General features: G+C 40.3%; 3 protein-coding genes across 4 annotated transcripts in view; 2 read left to right on the top strand and 1 right to left on the bottom strand.

The window, feature by feature from the left end:
- The window catches only part of LOC117967216 (zinc finger protein 436-like), a 151352-nt gene that overhangs the window by 56091 nt on the left and 85894 nt on the right, over positions 1 to 9367 (bottom strand).
- Positions 1 to 9367, top strand: part of LOC117407669 (zinc finger protein 436-like) — a 179206-nt gene that overhangs the window by 104237 nt on the left and 65602 nt on the right. The window lies entirely within an intron of this gene.
- Positions 614 to 7374, top strand: LOC131724845 (zinc finger protein 16-like). The gene is made up of 3 exons (XM_059017780.1): positions 614 to 1566; positions 3446 to 3766; positions 4742 to 7374. Exons 1-3 carry the CDS (start codon positions 1239 to 1241, stop codon positions 5455 to 5457), a joined length of 1365 nt encoding a protein of 454 aa, XP_058873763.1. The 5' UTR covers positions 614 to 1238; the 3' UTR covers positions 5458 to 7374.

Here is a 9367-nt window from a genome sequence, read left to right as displayed (position 1 = left end):
GAGGGATGATGGCAGTTTATCACACAATCGAGTAAACGGGTACATTTTTATATTCGGGTACCGTTCAGTGTATTAATAATAATAATAATAATAATAATAATAATAATAATAATAATAATAATAATAATAATAATAATAATAATAATAAAGTATGTGGTGATATATGAAAAACAGGAAATTCATTGTGTATTTAAACAAGCACACAAATAGTTTGCTTTGATACACAACCAAAAGTTAGTTACACATGGCTAATAATACCTTGTATCACTGTAATGTATAATACAAACACATGAGTTAATATATTAATTTAAATGCGATTATTAACTTTCCAGATACCGTTTGGAGGCTTAATAATCTCTCTCCCATTGAAATTAATGACAAACCTCTCCCTGCTACTCTCACGTCTCCCAGTAGAGTACTGGCTGCAGTACTCCACGCAAGTACTGGCTGCAGGAAAACGACACAGCGCCGGAGTAACACATCTGTGTGCAGTTTCACAGTCAATACGATTGAATGGCTGCATGTTTAATACATTTATAAAAATAAAAAAAAACAATTTATTTAATATAGCGTTGACAAGGCTGTTCACTCTTCTTTGCATCAATATAACAGGTCGCTCCCCTCCACTAACAAGGAGGCAGCATTAGTTTTAGTAGCTTTTTGAATTGCGATTGGCAGGTCACTCATGATCTCTGCATCGTCTCTTTGGTTCACAGCCTCAACCAGCCTCCCGCTGCAACTTCTCAGAGCTGCGCAGTGCAGGATCTGCACACATTGCAGCGGGCGGAGCCTAGTGACGTCACGCAGCTGCGCAGCTGCGCAGAACTGCAGAAGTCTGCGCTATAAAAACACGACCACGCTGTTGCTCTGTTCGCAAACCATAGGTTTAGAATGTTTCTGCAGCCAATCATACGCGACTATTTCAACCAGAAACGCCTACTACTAGTGACGCTATCATTTAGTTACAGGAAATTGAAACGTTGCTTTGTTTATGCAGGGGAGAGAGGAGCAGCTGATGATGATTTTACAGCATTTTTACGTTTCTTATCAGCTTGAGTTCTGAAAAAGAGAGTCACTTTTCTGTGTTATTTAAGAACTCAGACAGACTGGAACGCTAATGTAATGTAAAACGAGTTTCTTTATCGCACTAGGAGAAAAGCTTTTATATTAAATGTTAATTTTCCAGTAAAAGCAAAGCGGATTCCGCTGCTCGAGTCTCAAGCTAACAGTCAGTGAAGATGGACGTCATTGTCTCCGTGTCGTTCTTTCAAGACGAGCTCGCCTCTACCATCGAGCACGCAGTGAAAGCGGCTGTAGACACCGTCTTGTGCCAAATCACAAAAGTTGTCGGCGGCAAATTCACTGAATTCCGAATGGAAATGGCTGGAAAGGAGAAAGAGAATGAAAGTCTGAAGCTGAGATTGGAAATATCAGAGAGCGAGTTGAAAGCAGTGCGGGAATGCATGAACGCTGCAGATGCAGACATTAAACAACCTCTCAGAAACATGAACCCCGACTGCAATGAACAAGACTTTCAGAGGAACGAGAACCAGGGATTATTTCAAGGTAAGATTGATTTTTTTTATGGTATATTGCTTGGTTAGTCCATCTCTTAAAATAACTTTTTACACACACAGTCAACAACAGGGCAACGTGTTGCCCAGAATAGGACTCAATTCTTTTTCAAAAGCAGCCTAGATTGCTTCCTTCATTGTCCAAAGGTGAACCCGGTGACATTTTTCATCACATGACAAAATCATGTTTCTGCTTGGTTTGCAAACTCTTGTCGCCCGAACGTTGCCGTCTTATGGACCGGCCGTTAGTTTGTCAATTCATACAGTAATTCATAAACGTATTTGTTAATTCACCTAAGAATTAATTAATTGATTTGTCAATTCATTAATACGAAAGGCTGTACGGACCTGCAAATTTCCAATCAACCAGACAATCTTCCAACTGTCAATCTCGCACTGTGCCGAAAACGCTGCGACCTTTCTAGCCAATGGGAGCACACACTAATATTTTAACCAATGAAAATCCAGCCTCACTCAAAACTGCTTCAGCCAATAATATTTAGAAGGGCGTTTCAAAATATATTTTATTTAACAAGATACTCGACTGATTTTCAATGGAGACTTTCGTCTCACTGCACGCAAAGAAAGCATTGTGGAATATATATAGAGTTAGGCAAAACAACTCTATGGAGAGTCAATGCAGGCGTACGAAATGTTGCTGGTTTTTATCATGTTAAAAAAAAAATGTTGGTAGTTTACTGTACTCTATTGCTGTGTCTTGATAATATTTTATGCTGTTATGTGTTACCGGACTGTTAAATGATTTAATCAATACGCTTCTTTAGAGCGGTGTTTCTGCGCATGCGCAAACGATCGGGACTGTGCTCAGAAAATAGCATTTTTCATAATAACTACGTATTGTCATAATTTGCTAATGTTGTCGTTTTTTTAAACGACAGCATTAGCAAATTTGAAACCTACTTCAAAAGTGTTATGCATTTTTTTTTTTTAAATGGCGAAACCCAGCAACATTTTGCACGCCTGTATTGACTCCATATAGTCAGGCAGCAGTGTGGAGTAGTGGTTAGGGCTCTGGACTCTTGACCGGAGGGTTGTGGGTTCAATCCCCAGTGGGGGACACTGCTGTTGTGCCCTTGAGCAAGGTACTTTACCTAGATTGCTCCAGTAAAAACCCAACTGTAAAAATGGGTAACTGTATGTAAAATAATGTGATATCTGTATAATGTGAAATACTGTATAATGTGATATCTTGTAACAATTGTAAGTCGCCCTGGATAAGGGCGTCTGCTAAGAAATAAATAATAATAATAATAATAATACCACAATGCTTTGCGCGCAGTGAGACGGATGTCTCCATTGATCAGACTTTTAAATGGCAGGACTACATTTTTCTTTCTATCATTTTATCACAGTATTTAAGCCACGGGGTACAGACTTTGGGTTATGTGGGGGGCCAGTATACCCCCTCTAACGTTTCCATATACTTTACCACACCGGTTATACTTTTTCATTTTAGATATATACCCAGAACGTGCATCGTCGATTTAGCCGTGGATGTTTATATTTTGTGATAAAGTGTAAGGGTCAGTTCTGCAGACAATGCTTGTAACAAAAATATAAAACATGGAAATGTGGGTGAGGCGAAATGTTCTTTTATTATTGTTATTATTTAAGAAAATGTATTTCCGTTTCAATTTGAGGCATTGTTCACCCCTCTGCCGCAAATACTTTACAAGCAGTGTTGGATCCAGCCTCATTCCCAGCTCAGGATAATGTCACTGGGTGCACTATATCCGTTTAAAAATAAATAAGTATATTACAAAAAGCACCTCTTCAGAAACTATATCTGTATAAATAAATAAAAACACCTCATAAATTATTATAATGTTGTAAAATTGTCTTTCACACAGATCCCAAAGAGAGCCGTGCTGTACCTAAATCTGAAGCACAGGAGGGTCCAAGGATAGAAGCAGTTTACACACAAGAGGAGTCCTTTGATCAGGAGTGGTGTGCAAGTCTAAAGCAGGTTACAGAGCTGACATTTGTTAAAGATGAAGAGGTCCCTCGACTGGAATGTGTTCCTATTAAAGAGGAATTCATAGAACAGGAATGTGTTCCCATCGCAGAGGAAGTTCCTACTGAAAATAATGTCTGTACACTTGAGGAGAACAACCAGCTGGGATCCAGCCTGTGTGATGATTGTCCACCTGAATGTGAACTGGGATTTAGAGGTAATCATACAAAACAAGAAACACTGAGCTGATTATTAATCATTCAGAAACTGGTTACTAAGCACTGAAGTGTGCTGAAGATTCATATTTTTTATCATTTCACCTCTATTTAAGCTAGAGAGGCTGCCCAACCACTGTCTACGGCTTGCAACATACCTATCCTTGCTACTGTGGCATCTCTGAGATCTGCATCCACTATCATGCCACTTTCAAATGCTGTTAGATCTTTCCCCATTTCTGGTAGATTTTCTTTCTAGTCATGCTGCTCCCACAGCTTTATAGCGATGCTGGGATGTCTCATCGGGTTGCTAAGTGTCACCAGAAGAAACATTTCAATACAGCACTTGCATGTAAACCTGATCTTATAATTGTATTGCTCATATTTTTTAAATGTCCAATTATTTTTATTTCAACCTGGCTCGCCACTTCCACCCCTGCGCTGACTTGGGAGTGGCAATGACGAACACACGCTGTCCTCCGAAGCGTGTGTCGTCAGCCGACCGCTTTTTTCACACTGCGGACTCACCATGCAGCCACCCAAGAGCTACAGCGTCGGAGGACAACGCAGCTCTGGGCAGCTTACAGGCAAGCCCGCAGGTGCCCGGCCAGACTACAGGGGTCGCTGGTGCGCGGTGAGCCGAGGACACCCTGGCCGACCTAACCCTCCCTCCCCCCCGGACGACGCTCGGCCAATTGAGCGCCGCCCCCTGGGAGCTCCCGTCCACGGTCGGCTGTGGAATAGTCTGGACTCGAACCGACGACCTCCAGGCTATAGAGCGCATCCGGCACTCCACGCAGATGCGCCACTCTGGAGTCCCTCAACAGGAATGTTATCGAGTGGGTTTAACTGTTATAATCAGAGTTCACTCTAGGAGTTGGTCATGGTTATGAGGGGATGTCCTGCAGAAGAGTGAGTGTGTAAGAATGCTGTACAATAACCTTTGTCTCTCTTTCTTTCTTTCTTTCTTTCTTTAGCTTTTATAGTAGATGAAGGAGAACACGACTCCACTCCATCACTCCACTGCAAAAACTCTTCTAGTGGCAAACCACAGAGCAGGAAACACAGCGAGACGACACCACAAGAAGAACATTTTAAAACAATGAGAGTTCAAATTCCTTCTGTACAAGACAAGCAGCTACTTACTCTGGAGAGTATAGAGACTGCATATTCTGTGTGTGTGAACAATTCTGAAACCCGGGGCAACTTGAAGACCTTGTCTTGCTCTACTGAAGATGGGAAGAGTTCCTGGCAATTAGGCTCTCCTAAAACTCACAAGGGAAATCACACAGGAGGGACTCCATTTTCCTGTGCTGAGTTTCGGAACAATTTCAGTCGTTTATCGCACCTTAAAAGACAACGGCGCAATCACATAGGAGAGAAACTACACCACTGTAATGAATGTGAGAAGAGTTTTTCTCAATTACAGCATCTTAAAAATCACATCCGAATTCACACAGGAGAGAAACCATATCACTGTAATGTTTGTGGGAAGCGCTTTACTGAATTAGGAACTCTTAAAAGACACAAAAGAATTCACACAGGAGAGAAACCACATCACTGTAATGAATGTGGGAGGAGTTTCACTCGAGCAGAGGGCCTTAGGAAACACCTGCGAATTCACAGGAGAGAAACAATACCACTGTATGTATCCCTGAATGTTGGGAATAGTTTATCTGGTGGGAATTCTTAAAAACCAGAAAATTATTGCAAGACAAAAACCCAGTCACTGAAGAGATTAATATGATAAAAAAAAAAAATGGACATATTTTCACAATTTTCTTCCTTCACCCAGAACCAAGACCAAATATGAATCCGTTCAACAGATATTCACATTTTCATCCCCTATTGTTTTCAATGGGATTTCCACTTTTTTCTTTTGGATTGATGTCTGATACGAAAAAAGAATGTGGCCATCACGAAAAATATATTTTTTTGTCAGACCCTATTTAGTCGTCAGAAAATTCCTTTTTGACGAGGCCGTCATCTTGTCTTATTTATTTTTTCAAATGTTTTAAGTCCGCAGCTGGGCTGCAGACACAACAGTGGGTCGTTTACAATCTCTTTTATTATTATTAATTATCCTTTTATACTAACATGGCCAGCAGTGTGGAGTAGTGGTTAGGGCTCTGGACTCTTGACCGGAGGGTCGTGGGTTCAATCCCAGGTGGGGGACGCTGCTGCTGTACCCTTGAGCAAGGTACTTTACCTAGATTGCTCCAGTAAAAACCCAACTGTATAAATGGGTAATTGTATGTAAAAAAATAATGTAACAATTGTAAGTCACACTGGATAAGGACGTCTGTTAAGAAGTAAATAATTTGAGTTTTTGTTCATGAGTGCGAACATCCAAAATGCTAAAAATTGATTACATTTTATATCTGAAATATTTTAATGGTTGTAGTAAAATTAAACTTCCTCGCTTGAAAACTATCGACCTATTCCGTTTTCAATTTTTTTTCTTTTTGCTGAGAGAGATTATTTCTATTTGGTTTTATTACTATCCCAGCCCCGAGTCCATTTTCCATTTTTTCTGAGCCCACTTTAAGGACTAGATGTAACAAAAATATATAGTTTCCGTAGCAAGGTTTAGAGAACTGTCAATCAAAACACAAATTCCCAAATCACAGGGCCGGATTGTCTATCTGGAGGCGGGACACAGAGCGAGCGCTCTGGCGATAGGTCAGTGTTAAGGTCATGTGATTGCTGTCTACAGAACGATATCTATCGGAAGCCTTAACAGTGTACAGTTGTATTTAAGGCATGTTGGATTTCGAAGTGTCACATTTAAGTGTCAGTTTTTCGTTAAGTATGGAAAACTACAAAGCGGTATGTAATTCAGTATGTTAACGTAGCATTATTCCATAGGCTTCATTCGACTCTGTAAAGAAAAATTATTTAATTATATAGGGAGATGCCAAACTTTTGCCCATAGCTGTACTGTTAATTCACTGTATTCCAACAGATACATTACAACTGTACATGCAATACTGGAAAAATTCAATAAACATGGTATTGATTTACAGTGGTCTGTACTGTGTAGCGAGATGTGTTCATTATTATTATTATTTATTTCTTAGCAGACGCCCTTATCCAGGGCGACTTACAATTGTTACAAGATTTCACATTATACAGATATCACAGTATTTTTACATACAATTACCCATTTATACAGTTGGGTTTTTACTGGAGCAATCTAGGTAAAGTACCTTGCTCAAGGGTACAGCAACAGTGTCCCCCCACCTGGGATTGAACCCACGACCCTCCGGTCAAGAGTCCAGAGCCCTAACCACTACTCCACACTGCTGCTGTACTGTGTAGCGAGATGTGTTTATATATTTGATCCAATAGTAACATACGATGTAACTACTGCTTGGAACTTTTTGTCTAAACAAAATCTCCACGATTCACAAACCGCATCCCCACATCGCTGTCAGCCAAAAAGCTAAAATCTATTCATGTTCCACTTCGAACAAGCTGAACTTGTTAGTCTGTCTGCCTCACAAAATTCCACCTTTGGGATATTAATTTAAGTTTCTTCATAGAATTATGTTTTCATAGAACAAGTTTCTAATGTATGGAATTGTATTGAATAAATGTTAAACCATGACTTTTGTGGAACTTTTTCTTTTCAATGTGTTTTTCAGGTCCTGCTGTCTGTCACTATTATCTTTGTCCTAACAAACGGTGATACACTTACCTGCCTAAGGACCAAGTTTATTTGTTACAGTGAAACTAAATCTATTTGGGTCATTCCGTGACAAATCGCCCAACAGGTAACACCCCCACCCCTCTGATTTACACCAGACTCGGTGCTCAGGGTCGCTCATGATAAAAAACATTTACATTGAGAAAAAAAAATACTAGTGCGACCTTTGCCATTATTATTCCAAATTTTCTGGAGTGGGATGGGGTAATGTATACGTGTCTATTTTTCAGATTTTTAATATTCGATTTTTTTTTTCTCCCAAAGGACCAAAACCCGCCTGTCAATCATGGAGCTGACACTGAAGGTTGAACGAGGGTGTGTCGCTCGGACCTTTTTGATTGGTTGAGGGGCGGGTCTTGGGAGCAAAAGTCTACGTACCAGGAAAAATAAAAGAAACTGCCTGTGCCCGATAAAGCAGCAGGTGGCAGTAGAGACTACCTAAAGGTAGCGGAGACAGCTGAGGAAGACAGCTGCTTGATTTGAGATTGTTTATGTTAGATACTGGTTAAAACTACAGTCCCTGGGATGTGATTTATTTGAGATCAGAGGGATCTTGGCAATCCTATAAAAGTGTACCGAGGGAAGAGAACAGCGTCCTTGCATTCACACATTTGGTTGCTCTTATGTTAAAGATGTTAATAAAATGAAGCCAGTATCAACGTGACCTTGCACATGCTTGTACACCGTGCTGCAGAGGCTGCGAGACTCTGCTTAAAGTACAACTTTTCTTTTTGATTATGAAATGTTATTTCTACACGTACAGTACCTCAGGGCGATACCATTGCTGGTAGCAAACCTGACAGTGTGAAATATAAACACCCAGTGTAGATAATAAATCCTGTGCGCCTGTGTGGCGTCTCAAAGTCACTTCTCACTTCCATGTGAATTGCCACACGCTCTTTCGCAGATTGATCAAACGGTGGGTGGGGTTCAAAATCAATCAAATTGTGACCCCCTCTATAACCTTTGACCCCTTGACCCGATCAGTCTGAAAACGTATTATTTATTTTTTTTGCCATCAACAACCCTAAATTGGAGCTGGTAGTGTTGAATCTAATATTCCTCAGGGTGATTTATCATGGAATGACCCATTTAGCACGTTGACACTTAATCATAATATTGACATCATTTATTTGATAAATAATTGACTGTGATTTGTCTTTGTTTTGTGTTGGGGGTGATTCCACCTCATCTGAGGAAGGTTACACAGATCCAGTGTTCCTTCAAACAGAAAGGAGCCTCTTATCCAACTCAATCAACAGCTATACACAAACATGTCCAGACAACAACACCAATACAAAACACACATGAGCAAACAGACTAAATCAAGTGTGGTGCTGCAGATGTGAAATGGAAAGGAGTTTAAAAAGAACAAATAAACCGCTGTAGCCTAACTTATCATTCATGTATTACTGTAGAGCAACGAGACAAACAGAAGCACGCATATGGAACCTGCCAGGCTCCAACATGGACTGGCAAACATCTACACCTGGAGAATCCCCATTACCCATAACTGTATATACACCATTGGGATTGTTTCTATTTGTAACTTATATCAGTTCAGACAGCAAGGCAATGAATCAAATCCCCCTCCATCCTAACCTATCTTCAGAAGCTCTCTCCCCATGGCCAGACACCACTGTGCCCCCAAACAGCCGGTATTTGTTTGACCCCGTTGCCGTAGTAACCAAATGCACGGCATTGAGCCAGACCTCGTACAGCTATTGTAGCGTTGCTTCTACTTGATAAAAGTATGAGATCAACAGGGGAGGTGAAGAGTACAGTAATGTAAAATACTGTAAGGAAAATACAATGACTATTTTTCACGGTAGGCAGGAGCATTTTTTTAAAATAATTTAGTTTTATTATTTTCTCTCAAATTTAGAATGGCCAA

Source organism: Acipenser ruthenus, chromosome 57, assembly GCF_902713425.1.
Source record: "Acipenser ruthenus chromosome 57, fAciRut3.2 maternal haplotype, whole genome shotgun sequence".
Lineage (NCBI taxonomy): Eukaryota > Metazoa > Chordata > Actinopteri > Acipenseriformes > Acipenseridae > Acipenser > Acipenser ruthenus.
The sequence above is the reverse complement of the archived record's forward strand: the minus strand, read 5'-3'. Positions and strand labels throughout refer to the sequence as shown.

Excerpts from the sequence above, each read along its gene's own strand:
- LOC131724845 (XM_059017780.1), top strand. The coding sequence starts at position 1,239 with ATGGACGTCATTGTCTCCGTGTCGTTCTTTCAAGACGAGCTCGCCTCT. Across the intron at positions 1,567-3,445 it reads GAACCAGGGATTATTTCAAG|ATCCCAAAGAGAGCCGTGCT; the intron begins GTAAGATTGATT and ends TCTTTCACACAG. Across the intron at positions 3,767-4,741 it reads ATGTGAACTGGGATTTAGAG|CTTTTATAGTAGATGAAGGA; the intron begins GTAATCATACAA and ends TTCTTTCTTTAG.